The sequence below is a fragment of the Botrytis cinerea genome, chromosome 13 (assembly GCF_000143535.2).
Source record: "Botrytis cinerea B05.10 chromosome 13, complete sequence".
Classification (NCBI taxonomy): domain Eukaryota; kingdom Fungi; phylum Ascomycota; class Leotiomycetes; order Helotiales; family Sclerotiniaceae; genus Botrytis; species Botrytis cinerea.
The window spans coordinates 1,492,093-1,516,308 of NC_037322.1; the positions used below are offsets into that span (position 1 = coordinate 1,492,093).

Sequence of the window (24,216 nt, forward strand, 5' to 3'; positions counted from 1 at the left end):
CCATGTTGCAGCCGCTGCGTCCCTCTATCTTCGTGGCCAGATTCGGACGCAAGATGTAGGATTCATTTTAATCCTGACGCGATTTCCAAGGGATTATCTGGAGATTTTCCTTTCATTTAAAACTTCGCAAATTTGGGCCGGGTTCGTCAGAATCGGCAATTCTCATGGAATCTAGAGATTTAGCACACTGGACTTGGAAAAACACTGGGCATATAGGAACATTAAACGGCCAGCGCTAACCGAGCCGATAACGTGATAGCATACTATGGTAATTTCCATTCCCTAATGTGATACCAGCCCAGCTTACCGGAATCACGTCTTTCTTCTTGAATTTGTCGTTTCACGTACTTCGTGATCTAAACGAAACAAATGTGGTGTGATTAGCGTCTTGGTTGCCCCAGTTAACCGCCCAAGGACCAAAAAGGTTAATGCCTCCTCCAAATCGTTGTTCTATTTTAACTCTTGGGTAATGGCTCCACAATGATTATTCTCCGAAGATTAGGAAATTTCATGCTGAATCAGGGGATGAGGCCATTTCATTCAGCCAGTCTTTTCTCGACCTCCCTGTCTTTTAACAACTTGCGTACTCTCTTTCCAATGTAACCTTTTGATCATTGTCATCTCTTGTACCCCTCATAGTAGATATCGGTATATGAAATATTAGAACAGAGATGATCCCCCGAAGCTCCCGCCCTTATCTTCTCGGCGCATGCGTTGCCCTCGTTTTCATCATTCTATTCTCTCTTCAAACTCGTCAAGAATCACCAAAATCCTCAACATGGTTAGACTACTCAGATAAGTCATCAATGTTGTCAGATAGCCGCAACTACGTCTCCGCAACTTCCGATAGGAACCTTATACCGGCCGACACCATTTCAGAAATAGGCCGAGCCAGTAATGCAACCCTTGGTGTACATAATTCTCCTCCAATTCTTATTGGGCAGATATAGCTTGCTAACACAACAACTGAATAGTTCGAGAAAGTGGTGGTCATAGGGCTGAGAGAACGTTCAGACAAATGGGATGCGATGGTATTATCTGCCTCTCTGACCGGGTTTGAAGTAGAGTTTGCAGATGGAATTAAAGGCGATGAGGTAGTTGATAAGGCCAAGCCGCCGCCGGTATGTGACATATTAACACTGCTCGATGGTTACTGTAAATAGGGACAACGGGGGTAGAACTAAGGTTAACGCTTTGACCTAGGGACATTTTTCAAATGGAGGGGCGATGGGTCCTTGGCGGGGTCACATGAATGTGATACGAAGGTGTGTATATACTATTTACTATCAGCTTACTTTCTTGACCATACGAATACTTTGATACTAATTCTCATTGCTATCATATAGTATCATAGAGAGGAAACTCGCCTCGGCACTCATTATGGAAGACGATGTCGACTGGGATATCCGGCTCCGAACCCAACTCCCCGAGTTCGCCAAGGGAATCCGCACTCTATCACGCATGCCACATTCTCAACGTCAACATTCCCCCTACGGCGATGACTGGGATATATTGTGGCCAGGTCACTGTGGTGATGAACTTCCCTCTGTTTTCCACAAAGGGGAAAAAGATGAGCTCTACAGAATTGACAATGACGGAACTGTTGTCCCCAAATCTTCTCAATCAGGGCTTAAGACCCTCGCAAATTATCCCGCAAACACGCGTATAGTTCATAAAGCTGGCGCTCCTAAGTGCACATTGGGATATGCAGTTTCATACCGCGGAGCTCAGAAAATCCTCATGGCTCTTTCGGTAAAAGGCAGTAATGATCTTACTGGTGACAATGCACTTGCATCTCTTTGTCGTGATGGTTACTTGGATATGAAATGTTTTTCAGTAGAACCTCAATTGTTCCAACATCACAAACCGGCTGTAACGAAGAATAAAGATGGTGGTATTAATAGTGTGGGACAGAAGGAAGCCCAAGGTGCCGGGGAAAAGGAAATTAAAAATATGATCGTTTGGAGTGCAAGGTTAAATTTGGAGCATCTGATTATGGGGAAGAAGGATTATATTATTCAAGGGTGAGCTATCACGATCATTTTGTCATTTCTGGTATGAATATGAAGGATCGGAGCTTGAGGCGTTGGGACACAGAATCATTATGTAGAACTGGGGCGATTCGATAAGAATTCTTGTAAATTGATTGAGGGATGTGTAATGAGAAGCTTGTTCTATCAGGCGAATAAACAGCATTTACTTTTACGATATTCCCTTCTTCATAGTATAGTATGGGTATGAATTATTGTATCAAATAATACTTTTCTATTATCATCTGAGCTTTCCCACCGCCGGATGTCCAAAAATTCAGGCGAATCAAAGAATCAAAAGCCTTAAAATATTGAATTCTCTCTAGTCATCAGAAAGTTCTTATATGTTGAAATGATCTTAGACATTGAGATTAGTTTCACCATCAAATTGACTTGAAATATGAGATCTTTAAGCTCGATGATATCATCTTAAGTAAATTACTCTCGTGCTATTAAAATTTTAACATATTACTCTCACGCCACTAAAGTTGACCTAAATCTACTTTCGTCTTATCAACATTCTATTATACTATATTATATCTAGGATCTACATGTAGACTCTAGCTTCTAATTCTAGATTATATTCTTCTAAATCTATATTTGAGTTTTCAATTATAGATACTATTCTTATATCACAGATCTTAGATTACAAAATTAGATATTCTAGTTTCAGATATTGTAGATTCTAGTCTAAACCTATAGATAAAAGCTACTATAAAATCTAAGTGATAAGGGAGTAAATTTAGACCGCTTTTAGTAGTTTAAGAGTGTGTAAATTTACTTCTAGGAGTATTAGAGTAATTTATTGTATTATCTTTAGAATCTTAAAATCAGAATATCGAGATAAAATATATATAGTTTGAACTGTTTGAAATACTATCTTGTTATATACAATACTAATTTTGATTATTTTTATATACTTTCTAGTTAATGTTAATACGAGAGATAATAGTTATATAGGTATATTATAAGTAATTAAGCTGGTAGACTCGAGTATAAGAGACGAGTTCTTATAATTACTAGATGAGAATATATACTTAGCTAAATTAGCTCAAATTTAAATGATATACTATTGGTACTTATTTAAGATCTATCTTATAGAGTCGAATGATTATTCAGAAATATAAAATAAAAGCAAGATAATAAACTATAGTATAAGAGATAAGATCTCTTAATTACTAAATAGAAAAACACATTCAACTATAGTAGTTTATATTCCGATGATATATTATAAGTATTCAAATCGAATCTTTTTTTAAAAGTCGAATAACTATATAAAGATTTAAAACAAAAGTAATGTAGTAGGCTAAAGTTTAAGTAATGAGATTACTAAGTTACTAGATAGAAATAGACATTTGACTATATTAGCTTATTTTCAGATGATATACTATAACTATTTAGTTATATCTCTTCTTATAAAGTCGAATGATTATCTAGAGATGTAGAAGAAAAGTAAGATAGTAGGCTAACGTATATGACATGAGATCTCTTGAAATATATTGATAAAATTGATATATACTAGATTTTAAGATGCGGATGAGAATTACCCGGAATTTCTAAGTCACGAGATCTAGGGATATGACCAGGTGATTAGAACCATCGAGAAGTAGCTAACTGGGAGAAACTCATCGGCGATACTAAACTCGCAAGGGGAATCGTTACGAGACAGACGCTAGAAGCAGTCTATTGGAGCTAGATAGAGGCTATTTATAGGCTTCAGGGCTTATATTAAAGCCTATGGGAAGTTCACCTGAAGGCATAAGTCTCTATATCTATAGGCTAGGTATAGTATTCATAGTCTAGAAGCCTTCTGCAATATTATAAAACCTTACAGTAATAAGCAAATTCTTACAATTAGGAATTCAAAAGACGAAAAGAAAACTGTTCATAGTCTAAAATAGTATGAATGTGTATTAAGAAATGAGCAATCAAGAAATTATTAACGTTGTCACGAGTCACAAGCAGGTAGAAATTGTATTTTGAGGTGGGAAACAGTTTAATTCTTCCTCTTCGTGGTTTTAGGATTTGGTTTTGTAGGGCACCACCCTCTCTCCACACGGCAAACCAATCCCAAAAGAGCCTGCTGCTACATTTTCCGCCCACCGAAACTCCCTACTTGCGAATTCTTCTTTGACGCTTGCGGGGTCTCCTGCCTTCACCAAGCTTCGCCTGTTGACCAGCCTGTAGAAAACGTGTTAATAATCTATCAAGAGGAATAGTGTGGTGACAGCGGGAATATACGTACTCTGACAGCAGCGAGTTCTGCCTTGAGAGCAGCAATCTTAGCCTCATGCCCGACGATTGTCGCATCCTTCCCAGCCAACTCCCTGACGAGTCTTCCTTCTACCTGCTCCGCTCTTCTCTCCCAATCGTGGATTACATCGTCTTTATCGAGGATCTTCTCATGAAGTTCATGCTGTAGTTAAAGCGTTAGTTATACTTCAAGCCAAGAGTGTTAGATTTAATTGAACTTACGACTCTTTCAAGAAGTCGAAAGATCTCCTGCGAGAGCGAGCAAAGGGTAAGTAGGACGCGTGGCATTTTTGAAAGTTTTTTGGTTGATGGTATGGTAATCGTTGAGTTGGGCGGATCGAGAGGGGATCTTGAGGTTGTAAAGGCTCAGAAATATCTGCAGCGAGAACTGAATTTAAATTCAAAATTACCTGAAGACGGAAGCCTACGCGAGATTTGTCTTGTTATTATGGGCCCAAAGACCAAAAGCACGCTAGCTTCGATACCTAAACGTCCAAAGACCTCCTACTCGCCTTGCCCTGAAGATAGATAAGGCTAGCCTCTAGCCTTGAGGTTCTTGTATAGTACCAGCAGCTTAGTTCAATTGTCTTAGGCCTGAGACCAGTACTTCTTTGCATCATTAGCAGCTTAGAATGAGATGAGGGCCGTTGGGCTTGGAGCGCGCAGGATCTACTAGTATATTGCGCCATTGCGAAGAAAGCTCGAGTATAAACGATGTATAAGGCAATCTAGAGGGATTGCAGATGCCTGCGAGCAAGGCGACGTAGTATCATAGAGTCAAGGTAAAACATTTATCAACAATTACTAAGGTTCTGACTTTTATTGAGAGTAAGGAAGTTTTCTGGAGTCTGCTATCCTCGGATCAGTTCACAAAGTAGGCGATTCTGCAGCGAGATCCCCAATTGAACAATACTATTACTCGTAAATGAAAAGATCAATCTCGACGGAATGCGCGCATTTGAACCACTTGAATTGAAAATCAATCAAAACAAAGAGCTATTATCAAAGGATGTCGTGAATTTACTTGTCTGAAGCTCTTCATAAATGTGTTTATTTGAGAAAATTGACCCCACCAAAATATATTTCTTTCCACAGCCTCCCAGTTTCCAACTACCGCCACAAACACCTATATACTTTTGCTGTTTCAATTATTTTCACCGGTTGAGCAGCAATAAAAGTCGTTGTGTATCTCCTCCTCTGTATATGCCCTAGTTCAGCTCTGAAGTGCCTCTCCGGACGTTTTCCTACACCGATTTTTGACCGACACTTTCGAAAAAACAACATACGACCCATCACAGTAAGTTTCATGATTACAATACTCAATTTCAATATGATATCAGTATACTTACATGCAAGGCATCAATAGCTAATTGAAGAAAAACCAGTATTGCATGCGTTTACGTCGAAGATGGTCCGAATGTCGAATTCCCGTCGAGAAGAAAAAAAAGAACCACACACAGTACTCTACTTGACGACGAACTTTCAAGGCTAATAAGAGCATCCCGAATTATCAGCAAGATAAAAACCGCCCTCTAAAACAATAATTTGCGATGTAGAGGATGGAGGGTGTCCCAAAGTTACAGCAATCCGAAGAAGAACGCTCTTCTTAAAGGAATCATCAACGAAACTATGAGAGATGAAATAAAAGGTTGATGTGAGTTTATAAGAAAAAGTCAAGCCGATGCTCTATTATTGGAGGTTTGAAGAACCCAGGATAATCACTTGAACTGCCCCAGAACAGTGCTCTTCCTATATGCACAAATACCAACGAGAAATGATCCGGACAAGTCGAACTTAACATACTTGCGATACTTGCGATACTTGTTGGTCGCTGTCCTACCACCATAGCTTCCACTAGGGGCATGAAGTGAAAACGCTCGACTAAAGCGACGAAGAGACATGGGAAAGTTCGTTGCATATTACCTCAACGTAACTTATAAGACCCGACCGAGGGCCCGAAGTCTATCGACCTCTTGCTCAAAAAGAGACGCATTAACTATGTAACTTTTCACAGATAGTACAGCAATAAAAGACCAGGTAGGTTTCTCGTACTATAGGTTATGCCATCAAAATGCTAATGTACGTCGCTTTTTGCAGCGCCTCCCACCCCTTCAGAAGCTCTAATCCAGGAACAAAATTACCTCAGCTCGACGTTCCCTAGGCTCCTAGATGAATAATGATACAAGAAATAATGGTGCAGGATGACTCCGAAGATTGCGAAGGATATATTGACGCTTACGTTGGTCGTGGGTTTGGCTTTTCCGGAAGATCTATATTGCAATCTACAAGGGGGCCAAATGCGTTTAGCATGAGTTTAGACGTGACGATGCGATGCCCCAATATTAATGGTGGTTTCAAATTGTGCACTATCAGAATGGTAAGTTCCGGAATAGTATGCTACAACTTTCAGGCGAATGCGTTCGTATGAGAGGTGAGGATATCATTAAGAATGCGCTTTCCGTTTTATGAGGCACATACGGGACAAGAACCAAGCTAAATAGCCAAATTCAAGAACAGGTATAAGTCTCTAATGAGTATCGTCATATCAAGTAAAACGAGATTTGAGCCTTAGAACTACCGTGTGTCATAAGATCTCAGAAGGGGTAGAGAGTCATTGCGAGTTCAAAGTCCAAAGTATCATCAAAAGTTATGTATCACCTCCATACATCTGCACTTCCTCTGCCACCTGACTACGCTTGAATCTGGAATTATCTGCCTATCATACCGTTAGTCTAGTTCTTGTCCTTTTCATCATCGAACTAGATCCCACCATGTGAAAAGAGTGAGACGTATAGCAATGATGCCCGATGTGACCGGTAATCGTGCATAGAAGCGTATTGCTGTCTTCAAGGGTGACAGCCTATAGACCAACCTTGCAACATGTAGTTTTTCAATACCCAAAGTGAGTAAATGGCCGCGGGCTCGCGACACATGTGCTTGCGAACATCGAACGGAAGTATAGCGTGACATCGGGACCTGCCGTGGCTGGCGAACAATTGGTGTGTTAGCTACATAGTGAGGCATAAATTTCTTCCTTTATAGTGATTCCGCTATTCTTATGAGCTTTTGATAACTTGACTTGTCCGAGAAGCTGAAGAAGCAAGCAAGGAATCTTGAGCCGTTGACGATGAGCTGCTGAGCAGGAGGGAGAGTTGTCTCGTCTGGGTAGTTAGTATGTCGATATTACCTGGAGTGATACATCATGGTAGGAGACTGAAAGTCTGATTTTTTAGCAATACAACTATCTTTGGATCTCCTTCCCCCTCTCCCCTCGCTAAAAGTGGTTATTGAGCTGTCTGAAGATATGAAATCTAATTGGTGACGTGAGACCAGCCTGAACATCAGTGAAAGAGCTATGGCAGCAAGATCTGAACCGATCGCTCTACTGGCTGAGCTTGCACTCACCACGAGAGAACATGCATGAAGATTAATATGACATCTTTGAGAATCCGAGAAGGTTATGCAGCCGCGAGTGTGTCACAGTGTAGGCGATATAAATTCAGCTCGAAGCTCAAGGCCTCCTGAGAGGAAGTTCATAGAAGCAGCAGATAGAGAAATGGTTAGTCTTATCATCTGACTTTGCCAATCTTTCCACAATTTGAGCTCCGTTCGAGAATCACTGGTGACTGCATTGAGTGGGAACGGAAACCAGCGTTGGCTTTGATTTGAAAATGTCTTAAAATACTTTGGAGGGAAAAGTTAATCAGAATATTCATATATCCAGGAGAATGCTTGGAAAGTTCCGCATACCGCTAGAAGTTCAATCCCAAATCAGAGCTATCAAGAGAGTGTGCCTCATTGAACAATTGAGGAAAGGTCAAAGGTGGGGAGCTCATTTCATATTCAACGTCTTTTGGTGGATAATTAGGTCAAGAATATAGGGGCGATTGGTTAGGGATAGCCTTTTCGAAGGATTCGAACATAAATTATTGAATGCATCTGAATTGTGGGTGTTTTGAGAACTTGAGGCTAAGAAAAGGTTTGTTGGAAGGTCAACAGGTTGTAACAGTATGGCCCATTTAGGTGTTCGGAGGGGATAAATTTTGTTCCAGGGCTCGGACCACCACCACAACATCATACTGCTCAAGAACAACTTCTTGATTTAAACCCCAATATCTCAGACAGACACAGGTAGTTAGTTGTCAAAGAACCTTGCCTCACGACATCTTTCTATCCCATCAATCATCTCAAAGAAAAAAGGGGGTTGAACAGGATGGAAATGTATTGAATCACTTGTCACTATTAAACCTTGCATATGGTTTTGGTACTTACATTCATACTCTGTCACTTTCATAGGGCTCAACTTCATAAAGGAGATAACGACAAAGCTTTTGATATTTAGAGATCCTGCTCTAGTGCTATCGTAAGAAATTCTTCTAAAGTTCTCGAGAAGGCGACAGAAAAGGAAGCTCAACTCATATTATGAGTCGGGCATCTGATGTTAAAAAGGAGACTTCTTTCCTCTTCTGAAGAGCAACCAGCCGAACGGTACGTCTATTGAAGCAGATGCAAATGCAACGATATGAAAATTGCCACCGTACCTGGGACACAATCCTGCCAAATGACTTCTTTCCGTATGTCTCATTCTTCTTATTGCGTGCCAGTTGCGAGCAAAAACCTTCCCGTAATGCGCAGTTGTACCGCACGAGTGTGCCAGAAAGTCGAAGTATATGTCATCCGCCGTTTTTCTTCTGTTCAATAGCTACTCCCCTGTATTTAGTCATGTTCTGCGTTGGCACAGCCATCGGAAAACAAAAGGCAAGTTCTATTAGGCTCTCTTATGTGGTATGGAGAAAGCGAGAGAACTGACAGCCAAGGTTGGTTTTGTAATGGAACACTGAAGAGGATTTTGCACCGTCCAAGAAGAAAATCATATCTCTACATGTATATGTTCTTGCCCCTCTACCTGATGAGACTATGCCCCGTCATAGGTACCCTTCATACTTGGACTTATTAGGAAAGGCGTTGGCGTTTATTCTCTTTCGCTTTATTGTATGCTGTGTTACAAATCCTCTTGCTTCTTCTCAACAAACCAGCATCGGAAGATTTTTCAGCATTTTTCAATTCGACATTGGTACTAGGAGGTTGGTTGACATCCTTCTTTTCCACTGACACTTCAATTGTCATCCGGGGAACAAAATTATTGGCAGCATTTGCGGCAGCCAGAATCTTCTTATCCCGTCTTTGCCTAGAGCGAAGCTCAATCGCGGACATCTTACCTTTCGTATCAAGAAACTTTTTAGCAAGCGTAGCTTGGGATTGACCGGCCTGATTGTGTAGAAACTGCTGTAAACTTATTGCAGCACTGCAGGTGTTTGTGCGGAGTTGGGATGGAGGGGATCGAGACAGAGGTCCACTACTGTCTTCTTGTATTCCTTGATCATCTTGATTACTGAACTGTAGCTTGTGGCGAGTTTTTTCTGGCACAGCTGGAATATCAGACCCAGCGCTACCTTCAGAAGTATAGCCGTCCTCGGAATCGTCTTCTCCCTCTTCGCAGTCATGTAATGCATTTCCAACAATCATAAATTCAGCCTTGTCGATAGTAGGTCTTGATTCATCGATTCCTTGTTGTATACAATTGATGATGGCGTTAAGGGTAGTACCACAAGCATCAGCGGCAGCCATTCCATGTCGTAGGGTTTCCACGTTAGATGCTAACTGGTGAACCTTTTCGGACATTTCCTGTATCGGGATCTTCTCAGTGGCACCCTCGTTATCTTGTACCGTCTCCAAGGGTGTTGTATTGGTATCAATTTCCTTTCCTTTGCGAGACTGCGCGTTGTTTTTGTCGCCTTGTGACATCTGTAAATGAGATTTACCAGTGTCGACTTGCTTGCCCTTTTGGGACCGCGTGTTGTGTAAAGTCATTTCAAGTATTTAATGATCGTCTTTGCTTATTCTTTGATATTCCTAGGATTTTGATTTGACAAGCTGTTCACGAGTGGCGTGTATTAAACGTAATAACTTCAATCCTTGAAAGGCAATAGGCTTCTGTGGCAAGAGGTACAATATTTTGTTTCATGGATTGTGAAGACTTCGATATTTGTGATAAAAATTCGAAAGGTTGCTGGCTGGCTGTGTGCGTGTATTGATTGATAATGCGAAATGTCATAGAACATGGAATTTTATTAAGCGAGCCGCTGTAAAGATAGAAAATTGGAAATATACAATTATGACTTGCTATTTGGTTTTTTGACTGATTTAATTGAGCAGAATAGGTTGTGGGAACGTGTTATCGTCAGTTCTGTAGCTAATGATCTAGTTTCTCAAAACGAAGTCTCAAAACAGGAGGCAAGGTTTCAACATACATGCGAATCTCCAATTCAAAGAAGTGTCAATTTTTGATATAGGAAGATGAGCAGTGAAGGCAGATTCCATTAAATTTTCTATTGGGGATAAACTCTGTTTATAAAAGTACAAAGAATAGTAACGCCAGTATTCTATTCTCCCAACTGAAAGAGTGTTTTAGGAATCACCGATAGTACATCAATGCGAAGATTAAAGGCGAACATGTTTCTAAGTTCCGAAGGATTACAGAAAATGCCGTCTATTAGAATGAATAATTGATATCTAATTCTATAAGAACATGGAATAAACTGTGTATATCAATCACCACAAGGTAAACCCCATCAACAAAAGATCGGGCCTTCAACTAGTGCATGTTTCACTGATATCAAGCATGCTCTGCAAACACTGGCAACTACTCTGCCCATTTCATTTGAGTCGCAGTAATGCGAAAGGTGAATCTCAAGCCATTTCTATTTCGTCCACTTATCGATGGCATCAGAGTTTGCTCCCGTCTTGTCCAGCTCAATCTTTCCATCCAGCTTGCAGGCACGACTGGTGGAATATACCTCTCCGATGCGGGACTGGGTCGATCAGTTCTATAACTGAGTTTCGGTGTTGCGACTGGCTGACTTCGATCAGCAATTCCGAGAAGCTTAGGGTGGCTCATCCGAGGTGCTTTATCAGTTGAAGCAGGAGACTGCTGCCTTTTCGAAACCTGACGACTGGCACCTGAGGATTACCGTTGTTTCTTCATTCTAACTAGACTTCCCCTTTTATTCCGCTTTATTTTGGATGTGCTTTTTCGTTGAGCTTTCGAAGTCTTCTCGAAAGCACCGGGTTTTTGTTGCTGGCGGGCATCTTCCTCTTCTTCCCCTCGGGGTCGGTCTGGGTTTTTGGTGACTGTAGATAGAAGCTAGCTCATGGTACAGTGCAAGTCTAATCCATGCATGCCAAATTATAAGTAACTAGATTGTGAAACTGCAAATGGCTCATTCAACCAGGTAAAGAGTTATTTTTTCGAGTACGTAAAAAACTTACATTCAACGAGGCAATGAATCTGCATGCAATTCCCGTACTCTAACTCCAGCTCAAATTATAATTCTTCCATCGAGGTTCTGGGTTCAATGATCTGGTTTGAAGAGCTTTTGCCGCAGAATATCTAGGCTCTTCTATTCTGGTGGGTTTGTTGACTCATTCAACGTGCGGCTTCAAGTGCAGGAGGAAAATTCGAGTTGAGTTGGCCAATAGTACCAGATGAACTCCATCTTGTCTCTGACGTGGGGTGTAAGGATAGATAGTAATTTCAGGTGCACTTTCCGGAATATTGCTTGCGTTGGCTGGCAAATTCTTGGCTTATGAGCTAGTTGGAGAGAAGATGTTAGTTTCCAGTCCTGAGAAACTCACAGATACCCATTGAAAAGATGTGGTGAAAGAAATGGGCTTGGCTGAAAAGTAGCCTTTTCATCGAAAGAGATAAGCTCAGCATTCATTGCTACGTATATCGCATTGGCAGAATGGCGGAAAAGTTTGATGGTGATGGTAATACTCGTTTTGTAGAAAATTATTAATTGATATTGAAGGTTAAAGTTTGATGGTTGCAGTTGTAGTTGTAGTTGTGATCAGAAAAAGACCAGGCGTTCGAAAATTGTGATTGAAGCTAGGATATCACATTTTCAATTCAATTTCACGCTTTAAAAGTTCTTTACACTCAACTTCTTTCAGAAGTCATCCATCAACAGAAATTAGAATATTCCTTCAGCAGACAACTGATATACCATGTTTTCCACTCTTTGACTTGAGCATGATCTTTAGAAATGCCTCCTATTTAGCCGAGCCGAAAGCTTCAAATCTCCATCTTGTTTTTTGAACAACATCTTATTTGTATTTGTCAGTCGAACAGTCAAAAGTATCAAAGTTGATTTTTGTTTTCACAAAAGCACCTTCAGAAAAGTTGTTAAAGTTGCACATGAAGGTATGTTTGTTGACATTCTCTTATTTATTTACCATGAATTGTTCTTCTGAAACTTAAGAAATGTTTGGCCTGTCTTTCTTCTGCCTTATTCATATTGTACAACAGACAAAATATCAAACACTACCTGAGCTTTCACCTTTTGTATTCTTCGAAGAGATTTGATAGATCAGGTAAGAAGGAAGTCTTGAATGGTATTATGTTTGTTGTCCTTGCACTTCCAGTTCATCTCTTCATGTTCATTAAAAGGCTAACAAGACTAAATCAATTCTCTTAGCCCTTTCAGAAAATGCAGAAACATTATCAATATACTTCACAACAAGCATTTCAAAAAATAGATAGAGGAGCCATTGTGCTTGCCCTATGTAATGCACATTTACCGCTGCGATTTACTCTGTTCAGCACAACAGTTGTGTATAAGGTAGAAATATCTAATTCATCATGCACAGTAAAATTTACTAACAACAATCTAACAACAGATTAAGTCTTACATTTCGATATGTTGCCCTCTGCTAGATATCACAACTAGCACACCAACTATTCCTCAACATGCATTGTTTCCTCCAGTAGTCAAGCCCGCAAGCTCGAAGAGTCTCGAATTCACGTAGCATGGTTCTAGAATAGACATGCCAAGGGCTTTCTCAACCACCTAGAGTTCGGTCTATTCCCCAATGGCTCGATTAGTCTTTGGTGCCTATGCGCAAACTTGACGATCGATCGGCACTTCTGCCAAAAATAGATCGGGGTCTGATTCTTTTCGTCCATATATTCCACATCCAATCGCTGGGTTGCAGTTGGATTCAAAATCCGCCAACGGCAATTTGTCTTGGAGTAATAATTGCTATAAAGATCCTAACGACAAGCCAGGCCCTTTCAGCATCAGCGTTCCAGTTATCCGGTGGCTTATGCTCCATCTATTCAGATCTCTCAGCCTCTATTCTGCAGAAAAATAACTGCAGTGGATGTTATTATTCAGTATGTTTCACCCAAAGATCATCGAAATTGGCATCCGTCACCGATGAATGATGTTAACAACCTTGAGTAGCCATAACACCAATTTACTCCAAAGTACGCGTTTGCAAGCTTTTTCGATATCGCCATGCCTCACTTTCTCGATCTTTTACTTGCCTTCATAGGCGGTAACAATACTTAGGAGGCGAAATGACAAATTTTGACCAATCCGAAACAGGAGAGAGAGGGAAAGACAGGGAGAACTATTCCAAAATACACGAACCATAACGAGAATGGAATGGCGAGCGAGGAAATTAATCTTGTTGCAGGTGATAGACCGGTCAGATCTCACCACATTCGCGATTCGTATCATGACGAGATTCGCAATGATACCATTCTGGCTGCCATTTGACCGACTGCTTAGCAATATCAAGCCTCCAAAGATCATGGAACAATGTACTTTGATGATGTTACTTGAGTCTGGCGGAGCGAGCGCAACCTTACATATGGAGCTGCGCTTCAAGAACATCTAGGTAGAAGCCCTCTCGACTGAACGATAGCGCCCAAACATCAGTGGAAGATCTGAAAGGGGAGACTGCATCCACTTTTCACCGTCGAGAGCGAAAGATTGTTGGATCTATGGCCTGGGGTTCTTGGCTTCTTTCCAAAATTTCAATTCGTAGTTGCCGGTTTGATGACTTTTTTTGGGCCAGGGAGTTTGTTCACTGTGGGTGTCCATTTTGTAGTTCACTTGGCTGGTCCGATATCTCATGTAGATTAATTCAGTAGAGCTCAGCCTTTTTTTATACCAATATCAACATGTCTCCCAATGCATCGTCAACATGATTGAAAGTGCACCTCATTACGCTGCAGGTGAAAGCTGTACTCTTCTTATGACGGTTCATGAGACAATCTATCTTTTGCCGTCTGATTTCGAGATAGAAGGAGAACATGTTCAAGATGATACTCTTGATACCTTCTCGAGACTAGGGTAAGCCTGATAACGCAAGCAGAAATTTATCAAATCATTGACACCGTCCAGCACAAATCCAATCGCTCTTCTGACATGAGTGAGATTGAATCCAGCTTTAGCTCCAAAAAAGAAGCAGCTCTGTAAGTCCCTCCCATGTATAACGACTTTGATCAAGCAAGACATAAACCTTTTCTGAATCATGCTTTACATTACTAAACGCCAGTACCATGCCTATTCCTATGCTAGATATATCCCCAAAATCTTTTGCAACAAGGGATGACTTTTAATCCTTTCGGACTCCGTTCTTTCGGCCCATATCTACTATCAATCTCCCACTCTAGAGTGCCTCGTGCCACTCTCACATATCTCCTCGAATCTCCCCCAAAAAGTTTTTTTGCGAAAAGGGAAGATCATTTTCTCTCCCTCTGGAAACCCGCACTTCTGCCACAAATTGGCAGCTGCCACTCACCGAGAATCCTGCACGTATACATGTTCCAAAAATTCATACAAATCCAATGTAGGAGACATAATCGCGAATTCATTGTGGCAAGGCTGTAACTCCATGCAAGGTCAAAATAAAAAGTCATATGTTTGTGTGACTTCCCGTCAATCGATCTCCATCGCAAGTATTCAAAGTATAATGCGGCGACAATAGCAATAGATTACTAGAACAGTAATTTCCATTTAGATTTCTCTTCCATGACTATAGAAATTAGCTAACCTAGCACAACAAAAACCAACTCACCCCCGCCCGGAAATCTTCATATCCCACATCCCACGCCAAAAGCCCTCCTCTCACCTCACCTCATTATCCCATCACCACTCCCCCAAATTCACACTGCGCAAATATGAGCACGATTCCACCTGCCATCGCTTGACTCCCGCCATGGCAAACAAGCAAACAAAGAAAACATCCACCCCCCCTCTCACCCAATTGGCGCAATCTCCTCGACGCCAAGCCAAAGCTGCAGCCACAATTCCTCTATTGGGACAATCGAGCCGGGAATCCTACGTCGCCAAGAACCGAGCGATGCTGCAGTTGAGCACATTTTCTATATACGGTCCGTCCTTTTGTCATGTAATCCGGGGAACTTTTCATCTGATGGGTGGGTGTGAAGAAGTAGAGTGGGGAGTTTTTTTTTTCTGGGTGAGTGAATGGGATGAGATGGTTTGGTGGAAATGGGTGTGATATTGATATTGAATATATGAGCAGATTATGAGGGAATTAGTTGTAGTACCTTGTTGGTGCATATTTATATGTATGTATGTATGTATGTATGCGATGTTCCTGCATGGACGGTCTAGACATTTGCAAAAGAATCGTTTCGTGGAATATCTTCTTAAGCAACGTCGATCTTTCTTGATTTTCGTATTTGGCTCTTGATCTGTGTCTTGAATTTTTTTTTTATTCTAATAGGAAGCTCTTCCAATCTTTGAGAAGTTCGTGCTCTAGATCACCACAGAAAGTTAATCCATCATGGCTTCTTTCAATATCATTTTCCTTCTCTCGTTTCTCTCCTCCATCGTCTCCGCTCATTTCTCCATCGAGTATCCTCCACCGCGGGGTGATTCGTTTCTTCCGCCCGCTTCTCAGTGGGAATATCCATGTATGTATATCTATCCATGCTAGGGATCATCTCCTTCATTCCACTCTCATCCAATTCCATGCGTGTACTTTTGTTCTTCACACAATTTCTAACCTTCTCCCCTAGGCGCAAACATCAATACCACCGAGAACCGTACTCTCTACCCTACTACTTCCTTCCCCATCAACCTTGACTTGCATCATGCATGGACATATGTATTCATCAACCTTGGTACGTCTCCTCCCTTGATCTCCCTCCACTCCATCTTTCCTACACCTCCTCTAATCTCCTCACCACACCCTCTAAATCTCCCAATTCGATCTAACACCTCCCCAGGCCTCGGTATAAACGGTTCCTCCAACCTCAACATCTCCCTCACACCCTCCCCCTTAAACACCACCGGATCCGGCTACCTCTGTCTCTCAGACTTCGATCTACCCTCCGGCGTCACCCTTGAAGATGGCATGAACGCCACAATCCAAGTCGTGACCGTTGGCGAAAGCGGAAGTGCACTCTACAACGTAAGCCTTTTCTCATTTCCAGTCATCTAATTTCCTCTATCCAAAAACACATGAAGATAAAAAGCATGAGAGGGAAAAACGAATGAAGAAAAAAAGGAACTCCAGAGCTAACAAACAAATAGTGCGCAGATATAACCTTCTCCAGCAACGTCACTGCACTCAAAGCCTCAGACAACTCAACCCAGTGTCCTACCACCCCTGGTATCACAGTCACCACACTGACCGATGCCTCAAACACCACTTCCGATTCCAGCTCCACAAACACCACATCCAGTACCTCTGCCTCTGGTACTTCAATCGGATCGAAAAGCGCTAGTGCTTCTTTAAGTGCTGTTGCTGTATTCCTGGGTGCTTTTGGTATCGCCGGACTGTTAGTAATTTAATTCCACGGAAAGGGATGAGGATCACGATATCAAAGGAGTAGAAAAGTATGGACCGTCAAGGTACTTTGAGTACAGGATTCTGGACTGAGTCTAATGAAAACAAGCATTGTGTTAATTCAGAGAAAAGCTTTCCAAGCTCTATTCTTTGTTCTTTCCAGCCCCAAGAAATCTACCACTTGTGCTAAATGATCCACGCCCCAGAATCCCTTCGTTTCACCCGCGGGATTCGTGCATACCATCCACTATTTGTACACACATACATGTCAGCAAATATTCCATTCTTCCACTTTCCCATCACACCATCGCAAACTTCCAATATCAAGAAACCCCCCCAAAAAATGAGACAAGAAGAAAACTCACAGGTAATCCAAAAGCTCCTTCCCGAACCGCTCTCTCATTATTTCCCATCACCGCCTCTTTACCCTTCCCCGCAATCTCTTTCACTACCAACTCCATCTTTTCCTCTCCCACCACATGTTTCAACACGTCCTCCAAGAAACCCGGAGCCGTAATATTCTTCCCCTCCACCCAATACAATTCATAAAAACGATCCAGACAATGGCACAAAACATCTTGAGCTCTGTTTTCCTCGGGAAACAAAAACGGCAACACACATAACGCGCGTTGAACTCTCAGCGTCATGTGAGGAAAGCCAATTGGTGTTGTAGAGGACATGGGGATGTTAAAGAGAGATGCCCAGTGCAGACGTTCGCGGTCGATCCATTTATCTTTATCTGGGGAAAGTGTTATCATCACTAGAACATGAAGGACTCGTGCAAAAAGAAAGGAAGAAAGAAAGAAAGAAAGAAAGCCGGTGACGTGACAAACTTTTGACATTAATAGGTGGAGTATTCCCAACATCCTTCATGATACCACCCAGGAACACAGGTACATATTCGACGTCGCATTTCGAGAATGCAGGATCATGCTAGAAGACGAAATCCATTATTAGCAAGCTCCATGATAACCAAGTCAAGAAACGAATCTTGATCACCCGTGAAAAGATTCCGGAAGCGAGGGATGGCGAGGTAAGATATTCTTCCATGCTCTTTCATTCATTCATTCGATTATACCAACTTCCAATCCAGATCTCCCTTGACCAGATTCTGAAGACAGAAACTTTTCTGTTATTTATCAGGTCTCATCAACTTTCGAGCCCCGTTCCACCCCAATCATTGCAGGTCTCACTTACCCTAAGAATCCAATAAGCCTCATAAGCAAACGGACTAACTGTATCAACGTATAACGTGATTTTTGGTCTTGCTACCATATTTTGCATGCTCAATCTTCCTTCTAAGTCTCCTATGAGCTCTCACGATCCAGATTACAAAATAGTTCAATGCAGCTTACTTCAATTCTTCAATCCTATATCCTCCGCTGAAGTAGGTAGAAAGCCAGCTTGGCGGGATATACCCACCCTAACGTTGAGTCACTCCGCACATCAAAATTCCAGTACCTCGGTTCTCGGTAATGTGGGGAAATCTCACTGCCCCTCATCATGCAGCTCATTCCTTACTAGATAATTATCACTATCTCATCCAACATCAAATGATTACAGTATTTCACCAGGCCATCATTATCCATGTATTTCATTGTGGTCGTAAATATACTTCATGATTCATTCTAGGTGGGTATCATAATGTATCAGGTAGTCTAGAGTAATCGCAGCAAAAACATCTACCACAAGGACGCAAAACAAAGCAAGCATTACCATACCAAACCAAACCATCCTAACTCCCTAATCCACTAATATCTTTCTGTGTCTGTGTACCAATGTTACTCCATAAACACATCTCGAAAACATATTGTACTCCTCAGTGACCCTGTCTTCTAAAAGCAAATTTACAAACCCCCTGACGTTCTTTGTGACCCCGTTTATTTCTGGCTCTTCTTTCTCGCTCTCATGTTTGGCAAGGTATGCATCTTTCCCGGTCTCCTTCCAATTTCCACACACAAGAAGCGGATAAAATCCCTAGAGTTCCAATAGCTACTATGAGCCGACAACATATCAATATACTGGTTGGCTAACATTCCTGGTCGATTTCCCAAAATCCAATCTACCTGACCATTTTCATTCAACTGACAGAATTTCTTCTCGGCCATTTCCTCGGCCGTGAAATCATGGACTTCCATTTCCATTTGAGATGGCATTTTGGTGATTAAAGTAGGTCTAGGCATTTCTCCAACATGCAGCGCTTCATCTTGAGACATGCCAGCAGCTGATTTCATAGCATGAGTCACTGCTGTCATGAAACTGCGAGAAGAGTCCGGTACTTCCGCTTCTTTGAGATTTGCCCCATATCGTGAGTCTACACACGCGTTCAAGCGATATGCGATAGGATCGTTGCAATGCATGATGTTGTAAAGGTTGTCTACTGCCAAGCATCCAAATGTACCCGCATCACCAAAAATGTCTTTACTGCTGCCATTTTCGCATTCACAGCCAGGCTTAGAGATACCCTTCCTAGGGACTAAAGACTTGCTATCGAGTAGAAGGAAAAATGCGCATGGACTACCCGCGAGAAAGCAATTTGTTGTTTGAAAGTCAAAATACTTGGTGTTGGGTCTCCATGAAAGCTCGGCTGCTAAGGTGGTGGGCTGTTTACTTAGCACTTCGATCGCCATGACACTACCGAGAGAGTGTGAAATAAGATGAACCCGACCATTCTTGTGGAAGCCTGGATTGTTCTTACACCAAAGGCGATATATTCGGTTGGCCTCGGCAATCAATGCTGCAATCATCTTGTGCTTGTGTCCAGACATATAGTATGGAATATCTAACATCACATCAGAGATAAGTTGGCGTACTCTCGGAATTGTTGGCTGGGTTATGTCGTCAAGAGAGAAATCACAGCCTGGACGTTCTTTGTCTCCAGGCTTTCTTGGTCCACCATCTTCAAATGAAAGATTTGCACGCCAGTTGACAGGAAGCACTGTAAGGCCACAAAAGTCTTCTCGGAGCACCTTCTTCACATCGTCATCTGTTAATTCCCGTTTCATCTCACATCGGAAGCTGTTCACAGCATATGTGAAATTAAAGCTCTCCATGCGCTCCGAAAGTTTTTGACCAATGCCATGGACGACTAGACACAAATCAGTCACCTTTTCAGGTTCCTCTTGTGCCTTACATGCCGGGCACTCTTCCAGTATATTATAGCCAGTATTACTATGCTTCGGGCTTTTGGTGTATACTTTCGTGGCGGTCATTGGTTTCTTTGAAAGATAAAGCTTATTCCAAGCCTTTCGATCGAATCCACGAACGACGGGAATACCAACACATAGCCCACTTTTGATTTTTGCGAGAGGTCTGCGTCCGTAGTAAGCCGAAGGGCAAATGTTGGGCTTCAAAATGAAGGCTTCTTCACAGTTCTTGTAGATGACTTGCGAATTCGGGTACTTTTTACTGATCGAGGTGGCTGCCCCAGGCTTTGAATCCGACTCTTCAACCTTGCCTTCTGCAGCAGCTTCGCCATGAAAGCAGCGTGCAGCGCAATGTGGATCTGTGGAGAGAATGTGTTTGGAAGGATCATAGTCTACAGTTCTGTCGTCATTTTCCTTTTGCCAGAGACGGTGAACAATTTTCTCTTCGCCTTCAGCGCCAACTTCTATTGCAGAGTTAAGTTGATCATCCCATGTCTGAGACCAACACTCATTCTCTCTGTAACCTTTCTCTAGTTGATTTGCGACAGCGGGCTCTACAGGACACATGTTATCTTTATAAAACCACGTGCCGTATATGCAAGGATACTGATCATTGAGAGGTGACCAGTATATCGGCTTCAAAATCAAAGATGATAAGCTGACCGAATGAAGTCTACATGTGCCAACAGGAATTTCAACTTGGCATTTTGCATGATCCTTATGTTTATAAGCCTTGCACCCTTCAACCTCCATATCTTCGGTGGAATCGCGTTCATGTGAGATCCGAGAATCAGTGGGTGGCTCATCGTCATATGTTGTGTAGTTCTGCATCTGAGGGCTTTCACCACGAGCAGGAAGTTTCAGAAATGGCCTTCCTGTTGTGCCAGAACCGGCAGTTTGAGCAGTTTTAGTGTATACATTTTCATTTCCGGTTGCAAGCACATCATGCTCAGATGCTTGCGGTTGAGGTTCGCAGGTGCATTTGTCATTTGTAGCATCTCCTTGATCGGGAACCATATAACCAACAGGAGACTCCTCGTCGGAGTCATCATATAGTCCACCGTCGTGATCGCCCGTGCCATCTGCCTGTCGTCTACCAAAAAATCTGCTTTTGCCCTTGAAACCTTTGCTCGACGTGAGAACATTTGGTTCCTCGTAGTCATGAGCTCCAGGTGTCGCGCTGTATTGCTGTGATTGGGTATCGTTAGACTTTGATTTATGTACGTGTTTGGCCGAACTATTATTATCATGTAACTGATGCTGATGGGAGTGTGACTTATGTGTAAACGGCCTGGTCTGCTTGTGTGTTACATCTTTAGTAGCATTCTCAAAAAGATTCTCTTTAGACGTAGACTTGTGTCCAGATGGTCCAGAAGAATGCTGAGCTAGATTGCTGTGCCTAGCTTTCTTTATGGCCATGGCAGCGTGTCGTTCTAATTCATCACAGCATTCCGATACATTTTCAGAAGATGCTTTCAATGTAGGCCTCTCGTTAATCTGCTTCCCAGATGTTTGCCTCTCAGAAACTTCGTTATCTTTAGTTTTAGGGTCGTCACAGCAACTTCCAAATCTTGTTACGGGCCCGGAGTGATCTTGCTTAGATCTATCATCGTTTCTCTTGTTGCAGCTACCTGAGAATACAGTCTCGGCCTCGGATTCTTTTCGTTTTGAAGCATTTTTGGCTTTGTCTCTGCCACAGACACCAGAAAATTCTGTCCCAACATCGGATTCCTTTCGCCCAGAAGTCTCATCGGCTTTACTTTCATCACATCGGCCTGAAAAAATAATTTCGGCTTCGGATTGTTGTCGCTTAGAATTAGCATCAGCCTTACTATCATCACAGCAGCTTGGTATTCTTGACATCAGCGAATCTGAATTATCCTTTTTATCCTCAATGCAGCAAGCGTCTTCCTCGCTCTCGTGTGTTATGGAACCCTCTGTGTCTTCGACACTCTCGCTGCGGTGACGCTGATCTCTGTAGAATGAGGTTGGATCTGGCTCCGTTTGAGCTTTTAACTGTTCGTCAAACCATTTCTTTGTTTTTTCTATTTGATCCGTATCATCTTGGTCATTAATGGTAGCAGCCTTTCCCTTCCCTTTGTCACTCAACTTCGTCTTGACAGGCTTCTTCTCCTCGGGTTCCTCATTGCAGGCCTTGTCTTCCAAGTTGAGTTCTTTTTCAGACCTTTCTCTTTCGGCCTTTCCTTTCCTGCAGTTGTGTTCCCAATGCTTAGATCTCTTCTTCTGATCGGTGCTATCTTGGTGAGAATCAATGTTGATACACAAACACTTGGGCTGATGGTTGTGTGACTTGCATTCTTTGGGATTTCCTTTTTCTTGCTGGCCAGGTTTGAGTGATTCGGCTGGGAATGGTTCTGTAGGGCGGTTGTAGGTTGTTTTAGTTTCCTTGGATTTTCCGGTTGTGCAATTTGAGTCTTTTGGTGGCTGATTGCACGTACACTCAATTTCGGGGTCTTCTTCTGGTTTAGGTTCCTTAAGAGATCTTTCTCTCTTGCAATTGTGCTCACAGTGTTTGGATTGCTTGCTGTGATCGGTAGTATCTTCTTGAAGATTCTCCTTAGACTTACATTTGGTGATTGGCCCAGGAACAGATGGCTTTTCATTGGTTTTGGGAGCGGATGCATGGGGTTGGTGAGTTTCGGCTTCAGCCACTTCTTGTGGAGCTTTGGGGCAAGACGCACATGCGCACTTCCCTGCCTTCTTTCTGCACCAGAGATGACTCCCCTTGCAAGGGCAACCAATAGTTGATGGTGGAGTCTTTCCTTCCTTTGCTCCTACCTGAAGTTCTTGATGGCCGTTTGAAAATTCAGAGCGGGCCTTCTGTGGCTGCGTTGCCGATCCAGTCTTTGCCTGGTCTCTTTCCGTGTTCCCTGGAGTCGGCTTCAAAGACTCCTTCAACTCCTTAACCTCGCGTTTGATTTTTGGTTTGAATCCGGTAGCACTGGTGATCATCTTATTTGTTATCGGCTCGATCCCTACCTTAGGCTTGCACGTCCGATTGTGACTTTTGCGGTCCCGCTTTGAACACATCCCCATCCATGCTTCCACAAGCACCTTATTATCGCATTTTGGGAACGGTCGTGGAGGATGCCTCACATTCTTGGAGTCGGCTGTTGGGGGCGGTACAGCAGTGAGAGGATCATCGAGCGGAAGAGGGGAACAATAGAAGAACTGCGCTCGTATTGGGGGCATCTCCTCACACGGCTTGCGGACTTGCTCGCTGCTGCCAGGAGGAGCGAGGTCACATCCTTTTCCGAAGGTATGAATAGGTTGAGACATGTTTCCTTGTACTGCTGAAAATCAATAGGCAATCCGGCACAATGAGCACCGGTAGACTTACTGTTATGAAGAAGGTAATATTAGGTGATTAATAGGATTAGATAGATTAAATACTGGTCACTGCTCTGCAAATGTGATCGTCGTCAAGAAATCAAAAGCAGAGACGGTATAGGAGTATTGATGGCGGTGTAACTGGTATTGGAACGGAAAGAATGTATAGAGAAAGGTAGGAGAGATGACGATGCTGCTGATGATGGTGTTGAAAGAGAATATGAAGACAGCAATGAAGATGGAGAAGAAGACGAAGAAGAAAAAGAAGCCATGAACAACCAAGATTGTCGCTGCCAATGTCAAGCAAGCATAAGGTAGGAAGGAAGTACTCACTCACTGTAGTCGTGTTCCTTTTGGAGGGCGTGGAGGCAACTGCAATCCAGACATGTGCAGTACAGTACAGTACAGTACAGTACAGCGGACTTTCTGTGTGAGATGACGTCTGCTAGGTTACGGGCGGCGCTTTGGGATTGGGGAACATCACATGCTACCTGGCAGCTTGACTGATAAGACAATGGAAGGGAAAAAGTAACTCTTGGAACCAACCTTATGAAGGAACTGTGTGCGAATAGCCTCATTTCACAAATGGTGCCATGGTGGTCTCAAGGTCTGGAGGAATGAGCGAGCCGTCTTTCTTACAATGTTGATGTTTTCCAGTCCTCTCCAGGTTAATAATAACGAAAATAATCGATTGATTGAATAACGCCTGATGAATGGCGATTGCCGTGTGTCCGTCAGCAGTGTGTATGACGGTCTGCCCCTGCCTG

The 24,216-nt window shown here is 42.4% G+C and overlaps 6 protein-coding genes across 6 annotated transcripts; 2 read left to right on the forward strand and 4 right to left on the reverse strand.

Annotated features, from left to right (window-relative positions):
• Positions 1-529: 529 nt before the first annotated feature.
• On the forward strand, positions 530-2,118 carry BCIN_13g04170 (hypothetical protein). Its single transcript, XM_001548644.2, has 4 exons — positions 530-911; positions 975-1,121; positions 1,204-1,265; positions 1,347-2,118. Exons 1-4 carry the CDS (start codon positions 672-674, stop codon positions 2,026-2,028), a joined length of 1,131 nt encoding a protein of 376 aa, XP_001548694.1. The 5' UTR covers positions 530-671; the 3' UTR covers positions 2,029-2,118.
• Positions 2,119-4,015: 1,897 nt separating this feature from the next.
• BCIN_13g04180 (hypothetical protein) lies at positions 4,016-4,622 on the reverse strand. Its single transcript, XM_001548643.2, has 3 exons — positions 4,506-4,622; positions 4,276-4,446; positions 4,016-4,211 (listed from the first exon to the last, which is right to left on the reverse strand). Exons 1-3 carry the CDS (start codon positions 4,569-4,571, stop codon positions 4,143-4,145), a joined length of 306 nt encoding a protein of 101 aa, XP_001548693.1. The 5' UTR covers positions 4,572-4,622; the 3' UTR covers positions 4,016-4,142.
• Positions 4,623-9,133: 4,511 nt separating this feature from the next.
• BCIN_13g04190 (hypothetical protein) lies at positions 9,134-10,125 on the reverse strand. Its single transcript, XM_001548640.2, has one exon. The coding sequence runs from the start codon at positions 10,086-10,088 to the stop codon at positions 9,237-9,239; it is 852 nt and encodes a 283-aa protein (XP_001548690.2). The 5' UTR covers positions 10,089-10,125; the 3' UTR covers positions 9,134-9,236.
• A 5,736-nt stretch (positions 10,126-15,861) lies between these two features.
• On the forward strand, positions 15,862-17,015 carry BCIN_13g04200 (hypothetical protein). The gene is made up of 4 exons (XM_001548637.2): positions 15,862-16,074; positions 16,180-16,284; positions 16,390-16,574; positions 16,697-17,015. Exons 1-4 carry the CDS (start codon positions 15,945-15,947, stop codon positions 16,955-16,957), a joined length of 681 nt encoding a protein of 226 aa, XP_001548687.1. The 5' UTR covers positions 15,862-15,944; the 3' UTR covers positions 16,958-17,015.
• Positions 17,016-17,037: 22 nt separating this feature from the next.
• Positions 17,038-18,323, reverse strand: BCIN_13g04210 (hypothetical protein). Its single transcript, XM_024696822.1, has 4 exons — positions 18,150-18,323; positions 17,786-17,885; positions 17,318-17,691; positions 17,038-17,199 (listed from the first exon to the last, which is right to left on the reverse strand). Exons 1-4 carry the CDS (start codon positions 18,225-18,227, stop codon positions 17,074-17,076), a joined length of 678 nt encoding a protein of 225 aa, XP_024552635.1. The 5' UTR covers positions 18,228-18,323; the 3' UTR covers positions 17,038-17,073.
• Positions 18,324-18,731: 408 nt separating this feature from the next.
• BCIN_13g04220 (hypothetical protein) lies at positions 18,732-23,543 on the reverse strand. The gene has a single exon (XM_001548635.2). The coding sequence runs from the start codon at positions 23,396-23,398 to the stop codon at positions 18,833-18,835; it is 4,566 nt and encodes a 1,521-aa protein (XP_001548685.1). The 5' UTR covers positions 23,399-23,543; the 3' UTR covers positions 18,732-18,832.
• Between the last annotated feature and the right edge of the window lie 673 nt (positions 23,544-24,216).